A 17,130-nucleotide genomic window follows, 5' to 3' on the forward strand; every position below is an offset into this window, starting at 1 on the left:
TTATGAATTCAATTATTCTTCTAAATTGTATTCTTTCACACTGGCTCTTTAAGATGGATTACTGCGCCCAACAAAGTAAGGTCTCTACTTACGGGTCATGGTCATGGGGGCAGCTTAATCCTAAAGTTTATTCTTCCACCTACAAGATCAGGAAGATCCACAGGAGAAGCTTGTTCCTGACATAATGTAAAGAGGGTGAGTGGTTTGTGGTCATATAAAAGGGAGCCTTTCAGCGTCACAGTGCACATCTAAGGAACGGACGGGTAGGGGTACTGAGTCAGAGAGGAGCCAAGATGGGAAAGAACTTCCATCTGTACGAGAACATCTCTAAGGTCAGCCCATTTGAGGGGCCACAGTATCACCTGGCCCCAATATGGGCTTTCTACCTACAGGCTGCTTTCATGGGCTTTGTGTTCTTTGCTGGAACACCCCTAAACTTTATCATTCTCGTGGTGACAGTGAAGTACAAGAAGCTGAGACAACCGCTAAACTACATCCTGGTCAATGTCTCGTTAGCAGGTTTTATCTTTGTGACTTTCTCTGTGAGTCAAGTGTTCGTTTCTAGTGCGAGAGGATACTACTTCCTGGGTTACACCTTGTGTGCAATGGAAGCTTGCATGGGTTCAATAGCAGGTAAAACTCATCGTAGCAACAAAAACAGCAACAACTTAAGCGATTCATTTTACTCCTCTGATTATTTACATGCCAACTAGTTTTTGTGTTCGATGTCTTTGATATCTCCTAACCTATTGATAGCTTCTTCTCTCTTACTCAGGGTTGGTGTCAGCTTGGTCTCTGGCTGTCCTTGCCTTTGAGAGATACGTGGTCATCTGCAAACCCTTCGGCACCTTCAAATTTGACAACAACCAGGCTCTGGCGGCTGTTGCCTTCACCTGGGTCATGGGGATCGGATGTGCAACCCCACCATTCTTCGGCTGGAGCAGGTATTCATCCCCAGCCTCTCACAAACACTTTGATCTTGTCTGGATTAATAAATACTCTTTGTATTTGGCTACTATTAGGTTATTTGGTTCATATTGCACACACAGGGGATGGGGAAAATGGAAAATATCCTAAAATGAGTTCAAAATGTGTTGCCGTACATGTAAGGTTCTGAGCAGCAATTTACGTCACTAATTGGCTACAATGTTTGCATCGCTCGCTGCTTTTCAAGTTAGATAGGTCGCTGATTTATATAGGCATGGAGGAAACCCTGCAGAGAGACAATGTGAGGGGCCTGAGTTACAGTAACCTGGGTTTGTTTTACAGGTATATCCCTGAGGGTCTGGGCTGCTCCTGTGGACCTGACTGGTATACAAACAATGAGGAGTACCACTGTGCCAGCTACACCAAATTCCTCATTGTTACCTGTTTCCTCATGCCCATGTCCATCATCTTTTTCTCCTACTCCCAACTACTGGGAGCACTACGGGCTGTGAGTACAATGCTTTCTGGGTTAAAAAACAAAACAAAGTACAGTATAGTCAATTTTTGGAACCCAGATGTGACCAGTTTGTCCTGTCTGTGTGTGTGTGTGTGTGTAGGTGGCAGCTGCACAGGCTGAGTCAGCTTCCACCCAGAAGGCAGAAAAGGAAGTATCCAGGATGGTGATTGTGATGGTGTGCTCCTTCATTCTGTGTTACGGCCCCTACGCCTTGGCAGGCTTGTACTTCGCCTATACAACAAGCGAGAACAAAGACTACCGCCTGGTCACCATCCCTGCTTTCTTCTCTAAAAGCTCCTGTGTATACAACCCTCTCATTTACGCCTTCATGAACAAACAGGTGATTCTATAAGCCCCAAATACATAGAAATACACTGACAGTGGCACACATACTCATTGACATACACTCAGAAATGAAGCACATGAATTAAGAGTCTGAATAAGACACACAACCTTATGTTCATTCTCTGTCATATAAATCTCTGTCTCCCTCCTCAGTTCAACGCCTGCATCATGGAGACAGTGTTTGGAAAGCAGATTGAGGAGACTTCAGTTTCAGCCTCCAAGACAGAGGTCTCCACAGCCTAATCTTTGACTCTGGTCTCAGTCCATCAGGAGCCCATCCCCAACAGCCAACAGTCTTGGGGTGGATTCAATAAACCATCTAAGGTTCCCTAACACTTGATTGAAATTGTGAGTTCAGGGGAAATAGGGTTAATTGAATCTACTCCTTTATGAAATACTCATGTCAAATTATTGTAAGATATCAGGTAAATAAAGATTTATATTGTATTACGATGCACTTTTAAAAACAGTGGTGGACAGTGTTTTATTTCAACCACGCTCTCCATTTCCTGGATATCTTAACTAAATCATTAACACAAACACAACCAGACATACAAAATAAGATGTACACTGAGGCTCAAACTTGAACAAATAAGTTTACTCAATTCATTTTTTTATTGAGAAAATGGGCTGTGGAATCCAAAGTACAGCATTTAATCCAAAAGATGAATGTCCATACATTCTATGTATAAACTCAGAAAATAAAACACTTGCCAAGTATGTACATACTTCAATATAATCTTAATTTAGGGCAAGCGGAATTCAGTAACAACGCTGCAATGCACCAACCTTTCAGTTCAGCATGCCCCATAGAAAGGAAGTACAACCGCTTTTATTTCTAACCAATAGAACAGATGCTTTCTCACATGTGTGCTGGTTCTCAATAGTCTAAAATGGTTTCCTTTTGTTTCACATTGGTCATCCAACATGTTTCTTTCACCTATCATTTGTTTCTAGATCAGTGCAGATGGAGACAAGGAGAGGAAGCCACTGCAGACTATTGAGAGGGAGTGATTGACAGGAGAAAAGGCTACAGAAGCAGTGATGAACTTGGCAACATTGTAATAACAACCCTAGTCATGACAGACAAATACAGTACATATGAAGAAGAGGGGGGTCAAAGTGAGTGTTTATGGAGAAACAGAGCAGGGTGAGGGATGACTTCACTGTAGTGGACTCACGTTCCCATGACCCTCTGATATTTAGTGTCGGTTTCATTGGTTGAGCTCCCAAAAGACTACTCAGAGAAGGCACACACTGGGTAAAAGGATACGTATGAGGCTAACGTCGGTTAGCATCTCTTATCTACTAACTATACTAAGAAATTATGGGCTATCATTACAATCAGTGTCATTCAAAACATGACTGTAAAAAACACCAAATAATTCCCACATATGAAGGGTTTGTTGGAAGAATTATAAATTATTACAACTCCAAATGGAATATTCAGTGCTTGTGAGTATAGCATCATATTTTAAACAAAGGCAAAAATAATGACCAAACTAAACTACCTATGTTTGTAACGGAACAATAAAATGAAGTGTTGGGATGGGTAGTCAGTAAATATAACACCCACGCAACTATTGAGTGCTATCAACCACAAACTAATTGGAGACGTAGTGTATGAATAGGTGTCGTACAAAGTACATTTGATCATTTATCAAATCAAGTTTAAAACTGTTTTATCTAGCTAGGACCAAATAACCTAAAACTCATCATGCCGTACTAGCGCCTCACCAAAGTCAGTTGCTTGACTTCCTACAAACAGGTCGTACTTGTTCAGGATTTCTTCCTTGCTGAGCTTTCCATCCTGAAATCAAAACAAAAAAGATATTTAGTCAATAGAATGCTTAAAACAGACACAGCCATGTGAGTGAAAGAGAGAATGAAAACCAATAGAGACAAGAGAGAGCGATTGTCTCACCTTGTTCAAGTCAGACTCGTAGACGAGGTGTTTGGCCTCGGCCTCTGCATGGTCGTAATCTGAAGGAAGGATCCAGTCCAAAGTCTCCTCCCGATCCATCTTCCCGTCTTTGTTCTTGTCTCGGAACTCTGAAAACTGCTCACGCTCCGTAGCAACCCAGTCTGGCTCCTCCATCTCATCTTCATGGTTGTACATGTCACCTAGGAAACGAGGGGGATGAAAGTGTGTCTGAGGGTAGAAACATCAATATAGTAAATCTATAACCCGTTCAAAGGCATATAAATCTTTTGTCTTACCCAGTCACCATCAACATGGCACACATACACAATCCATATCTCAGTTGTCTCAAGGCTTAAAAATCCTTCTTTAACCCGTCTCCTCTGCTTCCTCTACACTGATTGAAGTGGATTTAACAAGTGACATCAATAAGGCCTAGTCACTTTACCCTGCCTTCATGTACATACAGTGCCTTGCGAAAGTATTCGGCCCCCTTGAACTTTGCAACCTTTTGCCACATTTCAGGCTTCAAACATAAAGATATAAAACTGTATTTTTTTGTGAAGAATCAACAACAAGTGGGACACAATCATGAAATGGAACGACATTTATTGGATATTTCAAACTTTTTTAACAAATCAAAAACTGAAAAATTGGGCGTGCACAATTATTCAGCCCCTTTACTTTCAGTGCAGCAAACTCTCTCCAGAAGTTCAGTGAGGATCTCTGAATGATCCAATGTTGACCTAAATGACTAATGATGATAAATACAATCCACCTGTGTGTAATCAAGTCTCCGTATAAATGCACCTGCACTGTGATAGTCTCAGAGGTCCGTTAAAAGCGCAGAGAGCATCATGAAGAACAAGGAACACACCAGGCAGGTCCGAGATACTGTTGTGAAGAAGTTTAAAGCCGGATTTGGATACAAAAAGATTTCCCAGGCTTTAAACATCCCAAGGAGCACTGTGCAAGCGATAATATTGAAATGGAAGGAGTATCAGACCCCTGCAAATCTACCAAGATCTGGCCGTCCCTCAACTTTCAGCTCATACAAGGAGAAGACTGATCAGAGATGCAGCCAAGAGGCCCATGATCACTCTGGATGAACTGCAGAGATCTACAGCTGAGGTGGGAGACTCTGTCCATAGGACAACAATCAGTCGTATATTGCACAAATCTGGCCTTTATGGAAGAATGGCAAGAAGAAAGACATTTCTTAAAGATATCCATAAAAAGTGTTGTTTAAAGTTTGCCACAAGCCACCTGGGAGACACACCAAACATGTGGAAGAAGGTGCTCTGGTCAGATGAAACCAAAATGGAACTTTTTGGCAACAATGCAAAACGTTATGTTTGGCGTAAAAGCAACACAGCTGAACACACCATCCCCACTGTCAAACATGGTGGTGGCAGCATCATGGTTTGGGCCTGCTTTTCTTCAGCAGGGACAGGGAAGATGGTTAAAATTGATGGGAAGATGGATGGAGCCAAATACAGGACCATTCTGGAAGAAAACCTGATGGAGTCTGCAAAAGACCTGAGACTGGGACGGAGATTTGTCTTCCAACAAGACAATGATCCAAAACATAAAGCAAAATCTACAATGGAATGGTTCAAAAATAAACATATCCAGGTGTTAGAATGGCCAAGTCAAAGTCCAGACCTGAATCCAATCGAGAATCTGTGGAAAGAACTGAAAACTGCTGTTCACAAATGCTCTCCATCCAACCTCACTGAGCTCGAGCTGTTTTGCAAGGAGGAATGGGAAAAAATGTCAGTCTCTCGGTGTGCAAAACTGATAGAGACATACCCCAAGCGACTTACAGCTGTAATCGCAGCAAAAGGTGGCGCTACAAAGTATTAACTTAAGGGGGCTGAATAATTTTGCACGCCCAATTTCAGTTTTTGATTTGTTAAAAAAGTTTGAAATATCCAATAAATGTCGTTCCACTTCATGATTGTGTCCCACTTGTTGATTCTTCACAAAAAAATACAGTTTTATATCTTTATGTTTGAAGCCTGAAATGTGGCAAAAGGTCGCAAAGTTCAAGGGGGCCCGAATACTTTCGCAAGGCACTGTATCTATCTCAAGTTCCTTGTACTAGTACTCCCTGTATATAGCTCCATTCTTGTGCATTTTATTCCTCGTGTTACTTTTTTCCCCCATTAATTTTTGAAACTTTGCATCGTTGGGAAAGGTTCGTAAGCAAGCATTTCACTGTAAAGTCTACACCAGTTGTATTCAGGGCATCTGATACATAAAACGTGATTTCATTTGATTTAAGGGATCATAGCTTCACCTGTTCAGTCTGTCATGGAAAGAGCAGGTGTTCATAATGTTTTGTATACTCAAGGGTATGTCCACTTCAGTCCTTACCTATGTATTCATTCAGGTCAATGAAACCATCACCATTCTTATCAATGTCCTCCATGGTTTCCTGTGGGGTAAACAAGGAGAAAGAGGAGGATGGTCAGAGAGCCGACCGGTGAACACTGGTCCCGTGTTAAATTCTTTCCAAATACCTTTAAATCTAATGAACACAGAGAATGAAACACACATACCAGCACCACTATGTCCTTCATGTGGTCGTACTCCTCTGGGTGTAGGAAGGCTGTGAACTCCTCTTTGTTGGCGATTTGGTCTCCGTTCTGGTCGGCCATTTTGAAACGCCTCTCGTCCCTCGCCATCATGTGCTGGTAGTTGTAACCATCATCTGGTTCCGGGTCATCTGTGGGGTCAAAGGGAAGCGGCTATGATCTCTAGTTAATCACACGTGATACACCACGACCTGAATTGATACGGTACATCAACCAATCAGTGAAACTAATACTAAAGGCCTTGCAACTATCGAATCAGTCGAATTAGTCATAACCAACACCAACATTTGTTTTGGACATATTGCATGTCCCGGGCTCATGCATGCGCATGTCATGCCCTTCTTACCCAGATAGGTACCATAAGTTACATTCCTGTATTCCTCCCAAGAAATCATGCCGTCATTGTTGACATCAAAGTCCTTCCATTGGCGGTCCACGTTCTCATAGATGTACTTCTTCTGAGCCTTCTTAATCCACGCTCTCAGCTCAACCTCAGTGACAAAACCATCACTGTCCCCATCAATCTTCTCTACAATCACACTGTATCAGAAAGGGGAAGAGCGAGAAAGAGAGAGACTGTGAACTAAAAATGTAGTTCAAAAAGAGGTCAAACTATATTTACTACAATACCAATGTAATAACAGTCAATACCAAAATCTAGTAGAGTCTACGTGAAAGTGATCGCCTGTTCTTTGAATCTGATGATGGGAAAGGGGGAATTCTACCTCTCTATTTACTGGTGATGGGTTCAGATTTCAAGACTTTAAATGTTGTTAATCACCAGTTATACTAGAGACATAAGGGGTGCCATAGTCTAGGGTTTACACCAGAAGTTAGTGGTTATCTGTAGGAGGAATGTATATGGTGGAAGCAATTAAGCTTGGAATGTACTGAGTGCAGGGAAGACGATCATGTTGGCAGGCACTGATAAGGGTGGAGAGCTGTGGATTAGTGAGGAAGGGGGTCGAGGTCAGGTCACATTAGGAGAGAAGGAACAGTTTATTGCCCGTATCACTTAACTTCATGCCTAGAAATAAAGATGTAATGTTTAGAGAGAAGGAGACCACACAAATTGGGGTGGGTATATACAGTCGTGGCCAAAAGTTGAGAATGAAAATAAATATTTGTGTCAAATTCTGCTGCCTCAGTTTGTATGATGGCAATTTGCATATACTCCAGAATGTTATGAAGAGTGATCAGATGAATTGCAATTAATTGCAAAGTCCGTCTTTGCCATGCAAAGGAACTGAATCCCCCCCAAAACATTTCTACTGCATTTCAGCCCTGCCACAAAAGGACCAGCTGACATGTCAGTGATTCTCTAATTAACACAGGTGTGAGTGTTGATGAGGACAAGGCTGGAGATCACTCTGTCATGCTGATTGAGTTTGAAAACCAGACTGGAAGCTTCAAAAGGAGAGATGGTGCTTGGAATCATTGTTCTTCCTCTGTCAACCATGGTTACCTGCAAGGAAACATGTGCCGTCATCATTGCTTTACACAAAAAGGGCTTCACAGGCAAGGATATTGCTGCCAGTAAGATTGATTTAGGTGCAACCATTTATCGGATCATCAAGAACTTCAAGGAGAGCGGTGCAATTGTTGTGAAGGCGGCTTCAGGGCACCCAAGAAAGTCCAGCAAGCTCCAGGACCGTCTCCTAAAGTTGACTCAGCTGCGGGATCGGGGCACCACCAGTAGAGAGCTTGCTCAGGAATGGCAGCAGGCAGGTGTGAGTGCATCTGCACGCACAGTGAGGCGAATACTTTTGGAGGATGGCCTGGTGTCAAGAAGGGCAGCAAAGAAGCGACTTCTCTCCAGGAAAAACATCAGGGACAGACTGATATTCTGCAAAAGGTACAGGGATTGGACTGCTGAGGACTGGGGCAAAGTCGTTTTCTCTGATGAATCCCCTTTCCGATTGTTTGGGGCATCCGGAAAAAAGCTTCTCCGGAGAAGACAAGGTGAGCGCTACCATCAGTCCTGTGTCATGCCAACAGTAAAGCATCCTGTGACCATTCATGTGTGGGGTTGCTTCTCAGCCAAGGGAGTGGGCTCGCTCACAATTTTGCCTAAGAACACGGCCATGAATAAAGAATGGTACCAACACGTCCTCCGAGAGCAACTTCGCCCAACCACCCAGGAACAGTTTAGTGATGAACAATGCCTTTTCTAGCATGATGAAGCACCTTGCCGTAAGGCAGAAGTGACAACTAAGTGGCTCGGGGAACAAAACATCAATATTTTGGGTCCATGGCCAGGAAACTCCCCAGACCTTAAATTTAGAACACAACTCAAGCAAACAAGTCTATACGTTGATTAACTTCTACTGAAAACAGGACATACTTCCTCATATGTTTTACATTGCAATGTGTACTCTCCCATGTATATTACTCCGCCACGTTATCATACAGGTAACTTGTTGGTAGCGAACTACATGAACAGTCTCCGGTAATTGGCAAGGCCAATGTACACGGTCACCGACATAACCGTTCAAGGGATAGGGGTCAAAAAGAGGGAGTTCACAACTGTACAGTTGCTTACATGGATATGCTTCTTAATAAAAGCCTACTTGAAACAAGCCATTACACTTTGTTGTTATTACCATGGCATTTCATTACTATTATTTCAGGTCATTACTTATAAATATTAAAATCAACAAATTATGAAACTAATGATTGTCTGTTCTGCTACGAAAAGACAGAATCACGATCACTCGATCACTTATTTTGGTATTGCCCCAATATAGCTTGTTTCTTGTCACAGGTTCAAGAATGGCTGAAAAATCACAACATTGATCTAAAATTAACCCTACAAATAGCACTGGTTGGGACATTTGGAAAGCCAGTCAAACAATCAACAAAATATTTTTACTTAAAGTATTATCTTCAATTTACAATCTGTAGATGCTATGCGATTAGAAAGGTTCAGAATTTATGTGAAACATCACAGCTGAAAAATATTTGGCACATGGAAATCATAAGAGGGCGGTTTAAAGAGATATGTGGGATGGACTGAAAGAAGCTGAGGGGTGGGGTTAAGGTGATGTGGGATGGACTGAGAGAAGCTGAGGGGTGGGGTTAATGTGATATGTGGGATGGACTGAGAGAAGCTGAGGGGTGGGGTTAAGGTGATGTGGGATGGACTGAGAGAAGCTGAAGGGTGGGGTTAAGGTGATGTGGGATGGACTGAGAGTAGCTGAGGGGTGGTTTAAATTATATTGTTCTATTATGACTGAACAAGATGTATAATGTATAAATACTATCTATTGTAAAATGTGTATAGAATGAACAGTACCAGTCAAGTTCGCACATACCTACTCATTCAAGGGTTCTTAATTTTTACTATTTTCTACTTTGTAGAATAATTGTGAAGACATCAAAACTATGAAATCATGTAGTGACTAAAAAAAGTTAAATCTAAATATATTTGAGATTCGTTAAAGTAGCCACCCTTTGCCTTGATGCCAACTCTTGGCATTCTCTCAACCAGTGCCAACAGTCCTGAAGGAGTTTCCACATAGCCAATAAGTGCTCAGCATGCTTTTTCTTCACTGCGGTCCAACTCATCCCAAACCATCTCAATTGGGTTGAGGTCGGGTGACTGTGGAAACCAGGTCATCTGATGTAGCTCTCATTCTTGGTCAAAAGCCCTTAGAGCTTGGAGGTGTGTTGGGTCATTGTCCTGTTGAAAAACAAATGAAAGTCCCACTAAGCCCAACCAGATGGGATGGCGTATCACTGCAGAATGCTGGTTAAGCGTGCCTTGAATTCCAAATAAATCACAGACAGTGTCACCAGCAAAGCACCCCCCACACCATAACACCACCTCCATGCTTCATGTTGGGAACCACACATGCGGAGATCATCCGTTCAACTACTCTGCGTCTCACAAAGACAAGGGACAAGGCGGTTGGAAGCAAAAATGTCAAATTCGGACTCAGACCAAAGGACAGATGTCCACCAGTCTAAATGTCCATTGCTCATATTTCTTGGCCCACGCAATTCTTTTCTCCTCATTGGTGTCCTTTTGTAGTGGTTTCTATGTAGCAATTCGACTATGAAGGCCGGATTCACACAGTTTGTGACTTTTTCTTATCATAAATCGCACACCTCATGTAGCCTAGCCCATAGGCTTATACAGTTTTAGTCTGAAGTTTACATACACCTTAGGAAAATACATTTAATCTCATTTTCTCACAATTCCTGACATTGAATCCTAGTAAAAAGTCCCTTATTAGGTCAGTTAGGATCACCACTTTATTTTAAGAATGTGAGAATTAATTAACATTTCTCTATTCTATTTCAGCTTTTATTTATTTCACCACATTCCCAGTGGGTCAGAAGTTTACATACACTCAATTAGTATTTGGTAGCATTGCCTTTAAATTGTTTAACTTGGGTCAAACGTTTCAGGTAGCCTTCCACAAGCTTCCTACAATAATTTGGGTGAATTTTGTCCCATTCCTCCTGACAGAGCTGGTGTAACTGAGCCAGGTTTGTAGGCCTCCTTGCTCGCACACACTTTTTCAGTTCTGCCCACAAATTTCTATAGGATTGAGGTCAGGGCTTTGTGATGGCTACTCCAATACCTTGGCTTTGTCCTTAAGCCAGTTTGCCACAACTTTGGAAGTATGCTTGGTGTCATTGTCCATTTGGAAGACCCATTTACGACCAAGCTTGAACTTCCTGACTGATGTCGCTTCAATATATCCACATAATTTTCCTTCCACATGATATCATCTATTTTGTGAAGTGCCCCAGTCCCCCCTGCAGCAAAGCATCCCCACAACATACTGCCACCCCTGTACTTCACGGCTGGGATGGTGTTCTTCGGCTTGCAAGCATCCCCCTTTTTCCTCCAAACATAACGATGGTCATTATGGCCAAACAGTTCTATTTTTGTTTCATCAGACCAGAGAGCATTTCTCCAAAAAGTATGACCTTTGTCGCCATGTGTAGTTGCAAACCGTAGTCTGGCTTTTTTAACGGCGGTTTTGGAGCAGTGGCTTCTCCTGGCTGAGCGACCTTTCAGGTTATGTCAACACAGGACTTGTTTTACTGTGGATATAGATACTTTTGTGCCGGTTTCCTCCAGCATCTTCACAAGGTCCTTTGCTGTTGTTCTAGGATTGATTTGCACAAAAACAAAAATGCATTTCAAGCAACTTTTTTCAAATCAGCAAGAGTCACATCATGCAGCCTTACAATATATTAAAAACCATAACATAGTCAACGTTTTTTGTATTACAATGAAAGATACATTGATAAAAACTCTAAATTAAGCATATAGGAATATCCATATTCTTTGTTAACCTCTCAACACAGAATAGCCAAATGTGCGCACTACCTCAAATCGTTTGGAAAAATATTCATATTTTATTCAGCTTTGTTCAAAATGTATTGTTCATATTATAAAATGCCACAAAATCTTGTCTGCTAAATTAACTAGTGTAGCCCACAGCCATTTGGCATAGCCAGATCAGGAAAAGTCAGAGTATGCTATTCTGTTCTCCTGAAATAGACTACATTTTCTTCATATCATGCTTCTTTAGACCTGTCTAAAATAAATCATACATTTATTGTGAAGGTGTAAGCTATTTTACATGGATTTATTAGACTTTTTAAAATATAGATGTTCCAAAGGTCTGCATCAATGGCTTGTATGCGTTGTGTGGAAGCCAGGAGATGCTAAATGTGTTTATGTTAATTAAACGGTCAATTACCGTGAGACCGACAACTATTTGCGTGACAATCACTGGCTAACGAAATTTCGTGACCGTCACAGCCCTAGTCGAGACAGGCTACTTTTGGAAACTTTCTGAGTGGACATTTAGGCCCATAGAGAGAATCAGCGAACTGACACACGCACACCCCCATAAAAGCACCCATGAATCAAAACCACCAGTGTACTGTCAGACACAAGAGGAAATATTTATTCTTTCACTAAAACATAAAAGAAAACCTTGGCCTACGTTAGGCTTCCTGAGAGAAGGATGCCAGATAAAAGTATGAAGGCGACAGCTATGCCATAGTATGAAGATGAAATTGACCATCATTAAAATAGAAACAAATACACAGAACATGTCCATAGCCTATTTATCAGCTATGTTGATTATCAAGGGATTGGAAAGATTTTTCAAATACTGTGAGGAACTATTATAATGGACTTCGTTGACTTACTGTGGGAAGTGAAGAAAATATGACTTAGAAGCCAGGCAGGGCACTTTCCTACTTTGACATTTGCGAGAAGCAGGCCAGGTACTTCTATGCGTGTTCAGGTGCATGCGCTCCATCAACATTAACAGGTCAGAGAAACCAGACATGCTCATATGGAGGTCGTAAATTATGATTTGAAATAAATCAAAACATGTTTGTCAGAAGTGTAGCAGGTTTTGAACTGTGCAAACAACATTTCCACTCAGAGAATGAGAACAGTAACTGACTAATTAATACATGCATTTACAGAAATGTATGTAACCAGATTACAGGAATGAATGGTAAATTGCCCGTTTTATAAACGGTAGCCTACCACATGGGAATTTCTAAAAGTGCATTGCAGTCCTAGGCTACTATTATACTTTGCAGGGATAGGAGGACAGCAATTTTTTTGATCTGCTTCAGGGCAGCATATCGGCCAGAACCAGGCCTGATCAGCGTTGATTAGTCTATAATTTAAGAAAAGATTCTGTATCAAATTATACCATGCCTGGTTGGACAGGCTTGGCAAATTGTCCATTTGACACAACATTAGAGCATTATAGGCCTCAGAGCCAAAACAACCTTGTCAACTGCTGTTGAATAATTAATGAAGTCAGAAACATCCAAACTTTTTTTTTTAAAAGACTGATTTATTTACTAGCAAGCAATGAAAATGTGCATTGTATAAAAAAACTTTTTTTTTTTTTTTTTTTAAAGAGTCCACACATCAAATAATGTAAACTGAAGAGCCCCTAGCCTATAGCACTCTACATCCCGCTCATCAAGCAATTAGCTGCTTAAGCAAAGGTAAGTTGTAAAGGGGAGATGTAGAAAGTTTAATAGACCAACTAGGTTAACAAAACATTTGCAAAACAATCCCGCTATTAGGTACAGTTTATCTACGTGAAAATAATTTTTTAAATCCTAAAATTAATGTAGGCCTATTTAAACAGTTTTATTTTCGCTCTTCATCTGTAATCATCAGTTACACAGTTATTCAATTACCGTCACAGCCCTACCCTCAACTTGATACTATTGATGCACAGCCGACCCGAGGAAAGGTGGCCACATTGGACTATTGAGACGCAACCAGGCCGACACTTGAGTCTACTCACCCTAGCCTGCGCTTGCTCTCCTCTGGGCTGAGGTCGTCAAAAGACTTGGCCTCCTTTTGTCCTAGGAAGGCATCGTGGTCGTAGTCAAAGCCCTGAGCATCGTCATGTTCGCGGCTACTGAGAGGTGCATCGTGGTGAATGCGTTCCTTTTTCTCTGTGGGTTTACTGGTGGCATAGACCACGCAGAGGGCAAAGCACATGAGCAACGGCCTGATCTCCATCCTATGAGAGAGAGCAAGAGAGATATTAAAAACATTCTGGAAGAGGTGTCAACATCAAAGCCTGTGAATAGCTCACAGGCAGCATCTGCATTTGCTGCTCATTAGGGCTGCTTCTTTGACAGGCTCTTTGACATTAAGGTGTTACAGGACTTGTTTCACATGATCAACTGTTGGTTGTTTATTAAACTGCTGCTGGCAGCATGTCAGCATAGACTTGTGATAGGACATTTAAAAACGGAAGAAAATAGATAGTCCTGTAGATACGATATGAGTCAGGCAGGAATGCCAAATATCATGAGTGCACTGCCATGCAGACATGTGTGGTATTTGTAACATTGACGTTTTTAAATAGTTTACAGTAATTGAATACAGATCAGGGGAATGCAATAACAAAATTGCTCACTATAACGGTAAAGTGGAAAGAATGTAGCTTTTGGCTGTCTGAACACAAATAAAAAGGCACAGATTGTAACAATGTAGCAACATATACACCAGTCACACGGACTACACTGTTTATGTAAAATGTTCCATTTCGCTACATTACAAAATGTGGGACAACAAACCAGAAATCAGTTGTTGACAGTAATGTAAGATATGTTGTATTCAGTCTCTTCATCATAATAAGATCGGCTGCTAGCCGTTAGCTCTCGTCAGACTATTGGAATGCATCTGAATTGCAAATCCTACCATTTAGGGTTAGCTGATCATACAAAGTAACACTATCAACGCATCAATATTAGCTTGTAAGAGAAGTAATATCATTGTATTACCTACCTGGCTGATGATTCCAGACACAATATGTACACTATGTCTATTCCACAAGCCAACAGCTTAATAAACACACCCCAGCCTCGGCCCTTTTCCTTCTTAAAGGAGATCCAATGAGATTATAGATATGAGCCTTCACGAGCTTTGATTGGTCCACTTCAGCAAAAAGGCACATTTGGCCGATGACTTCATGTTCCATAATAAAACGTTTATTCATCGCATTCACGTTTAATTGGATTACACGAAAGTTTGTAGTGTTTGAACCAATCGTGTTTCAGAGAATGCATTTACGCTGGGTAATATCTTCGCTGCTTTCCCTTTGCCCGAAACCTCATCCTGTGCACCTGATTGGCTACTAATTGCCACGTCCCCAAATTTGAGTAAATCTTTCTAGAACTGTCATCATACACTGAAGTTTACATGGACATGTGTTTCAGTTGATGTTGAGCATTGGATAAAATAGAAATACATATAAAGTTCAAATGTTCTTCTCGCCATACTGTATTTCAGTCATCTGTCTTGAGTGGACCTGAAACTTTAACTTGCTGGCTTCAGTATCTTGGACAAGACCAAAATGTATGCCGCTGACTACGTATTACGTTTATGGGGAGATGGGTATGGCAGAGGGTAAATTAATTAATAGCATACTAAATGTTGTTTAACATTTGAGTTTGAACTTTTGTGGGATTAGATGTCGCCCTAACATGATTTTTTTTCTTCTTCCCCATTTCACTGTCAATGGAGGTAGGCTAAACTCACTTTGGCATGAATGCATATGCAACATTCACTGAAAAAAAATAGAAATATATACAGTTTATTGGTTAGTACAGTTTAGCAGACGTTATAGCAGGTGCAGCTAAATGCTTGTTACTAGCTCATAAAAATGCAGATAAAATGCCAAAGTACACTAATATATAACATCTTGAAATGTCAGAACAAATCCAATTAATCCAAATGCAATCTTATACGGTATTACACCGGATAAATGTACACATTAGTAAGGAACGACTCTGCGGAAGCGAACCAGGTACACGGACAGGAACAGCATCAGAACTGCGAAACAAAAACAGACGAGAACCAAAGAGGCAGTGGGGAACTGACAAATATAGGGGAGGTAATAAACAGGTGATTGAGTCCAGGTGAGTCCAATATCGTTGATGTGTGTGACAAGGGAAGGCAGGTGTGCATAATGATGGTGGCAGGAGTGCATAATGCAGGGCAGTCTGGCGCTCGGGGAGAAGAGCGGGAGCAGACGTGACAACATGATATACTAAGAATGATAAAGTATGTACAGCAGTAGATATATTAGAGTGAGCTATGTCAAGAATCAGCATATTAAACACATTTGCGGTGTGTACAGACAGTGTAACAAATAAAACGTCCAGTAGTAGAAATAATAGAATAAGCTATGTCGAGAATACAGTATTTGTATACACAGCAAAAAAAAACATGAACAAAAAACTAAATCGAGTCTGGAATATAAATATATATATGTATGTGAATGGTGTGTACACTGAGTATACCGAACATTAGAAACAACTTCCTAGAAAGGCCACTCTAAAATGTGCAGTTTTGTCACACAACGTCACAGATATGTCAAGTTTTCAGGGAGCTTGCAATTGGTATTTTGACGACAGGAATGGCCACCAGAGCTGTTGCCAGATAATTAAATGTTCAGTTCTCTAACATAATGTTGTTTTAGGGAATTTGTTGTCGGTGTGAAGGGACCATTTCAGGTCCTCAGTGATGTGCACGCAGGGTAACTTGAAGCTTTTGACCATCCCTGGCTCCCTTCGGTGTGGATGGGGGCGTGCACTCTTTGCTGTTTCCTGTAGTCCATGATCAAGATAGACAAGCAGTCATGAATCACATTGCCAATCTACTGGCAAATCCTTTTCAATTCAACATTGGAAATCGCAAATTCAACAATGTGTCACCACCTACACCACCCGATGTCACAGGAAGGCCATAAAGATCATCAAGGACAACAACCACCCGAGCCACAGCCTGTTCACCCCGCTATCATCCAGAAAGCGAGGTCAGTACAGGTGCATTAAAGCAGGGACCGAGAGACTGAAAAACAGCTTCTATCTCAAGGCCATTAGTGGTGGCTGTTTAACAGTCTGATGGCCTTGAGATAGAAGCTGTTTTTCAGTCTCTCGGTCCCAGCTTTGATGCACCTGTACTGACCTCGCCTTCTGGATGATAGCGGGGTGAACAGGCAGTGGCTCGGGTGGTTGTTGTCCTTGATGATCTTAATGGCCTTCCTGTGACATCGGGTGGTGTAGGTGTCCTGGAGGGCAGGTAGTTTGCCCCCGGTGGTGTGTTGTGCAGACCTCACTACCCTCTGGAGAGCCTTGCGGTTGTGGGCGGAGCAGTTGCTGTACCAGGCACGACAGGATGCTCTTGATTGTGCATCTGTAGAAGTTTGTGAGTGCTTTTGGTGACAAGCCTAATTTCTTCAGCCTCCTGAGGTTCACGATGCTGTCTGTGTGGATGGACCAATTCAGTTTGTCTG

General features: G+C 41.6%; 2 protein-coding genes across 6 annotated transcripts; one reads left to right on the top strand and one right to left on the bottom strand.

The window, feature by feature from the left end:
• The first annotated feature begins 246 nt into the window (after nt 1-246).
• Nucleotides 247-2,256, top strand: LOC100135983 (SWS1 opsin). The gene is given in 5 exon segments (NM_001124321.1): nt 247-633; nt 776-944; nt 1,270-1,435; nt 1,545-1,784; nt 1,943-2,256. Coding segments are annotated over 5 exon segments (1,005 nt in total). The 5' UTR covers nt 247-293; the 3' UTR covers nt 2,033-2,256.
• A 125-nt stretch (nt 2,257-2,381) lies between these two features.
• On the bottom strand, nt 2,382-14,774 carry LOC110500262 (calumenin-A). 5 transcript variants are annotated; one of them, XM_021577525.2, is made up of 7 exons: nt 14,619-14,774; nt 13,624-13,845; nt 6,669-6,850; nt 6,275-6,441; nt 6,090-6,150; nt 3,714-3,913; nt 2,382-3,599 (listed from the first exon to the last, which is right to left on the bottom strand). In XM_021577525.2, the coding sequence occupies exons 2-7, from the start codon at nt 13,842-13,844 to the stop codon at nt 3,495-3,497; spliced, it is 936 nt and encodes a 311-aa protein (XP_021433200.1). In that variant the 5' UTR covers nt 13,845; nt 14,619-14,774; the 3' UTR covers nt 2,382-3,494. The 5 variants fall into 5 exon arrangements, with proteins under 5 accessions (XP_021433200.1, XP_036813562.1, XP_021433198.1 ...); XM_021577523.2 differs by having other exon boundaries at nt 3,495-3,599; nt 6,657-6,850; XM_021577524.2 differs by having other exon boundaries at nt 3,495-3,599; nt 6,657-6,850; nt 14,615-14,738.
• Between the last annotated feature and the right edge of the window lie 2,356 nt (nt 14,775-17,130).

The sequence above is a fragment of the Oncorhynchus mykiss genome, chromosome 21 (assembly GCF_013265735.2).
Source record: "Oncorhynchus mykiss isolate Arlee chromosome 21, USDA_OmykA_1.1, whole genome shotgun sequence".
Taxonomy (NCBI): Eukaryota; Metazoa; Chordata; class Actinopteri; order Salmoniformes; family Salmonidae; genus Oncorhynchus; species Oncorhynchus mykiss.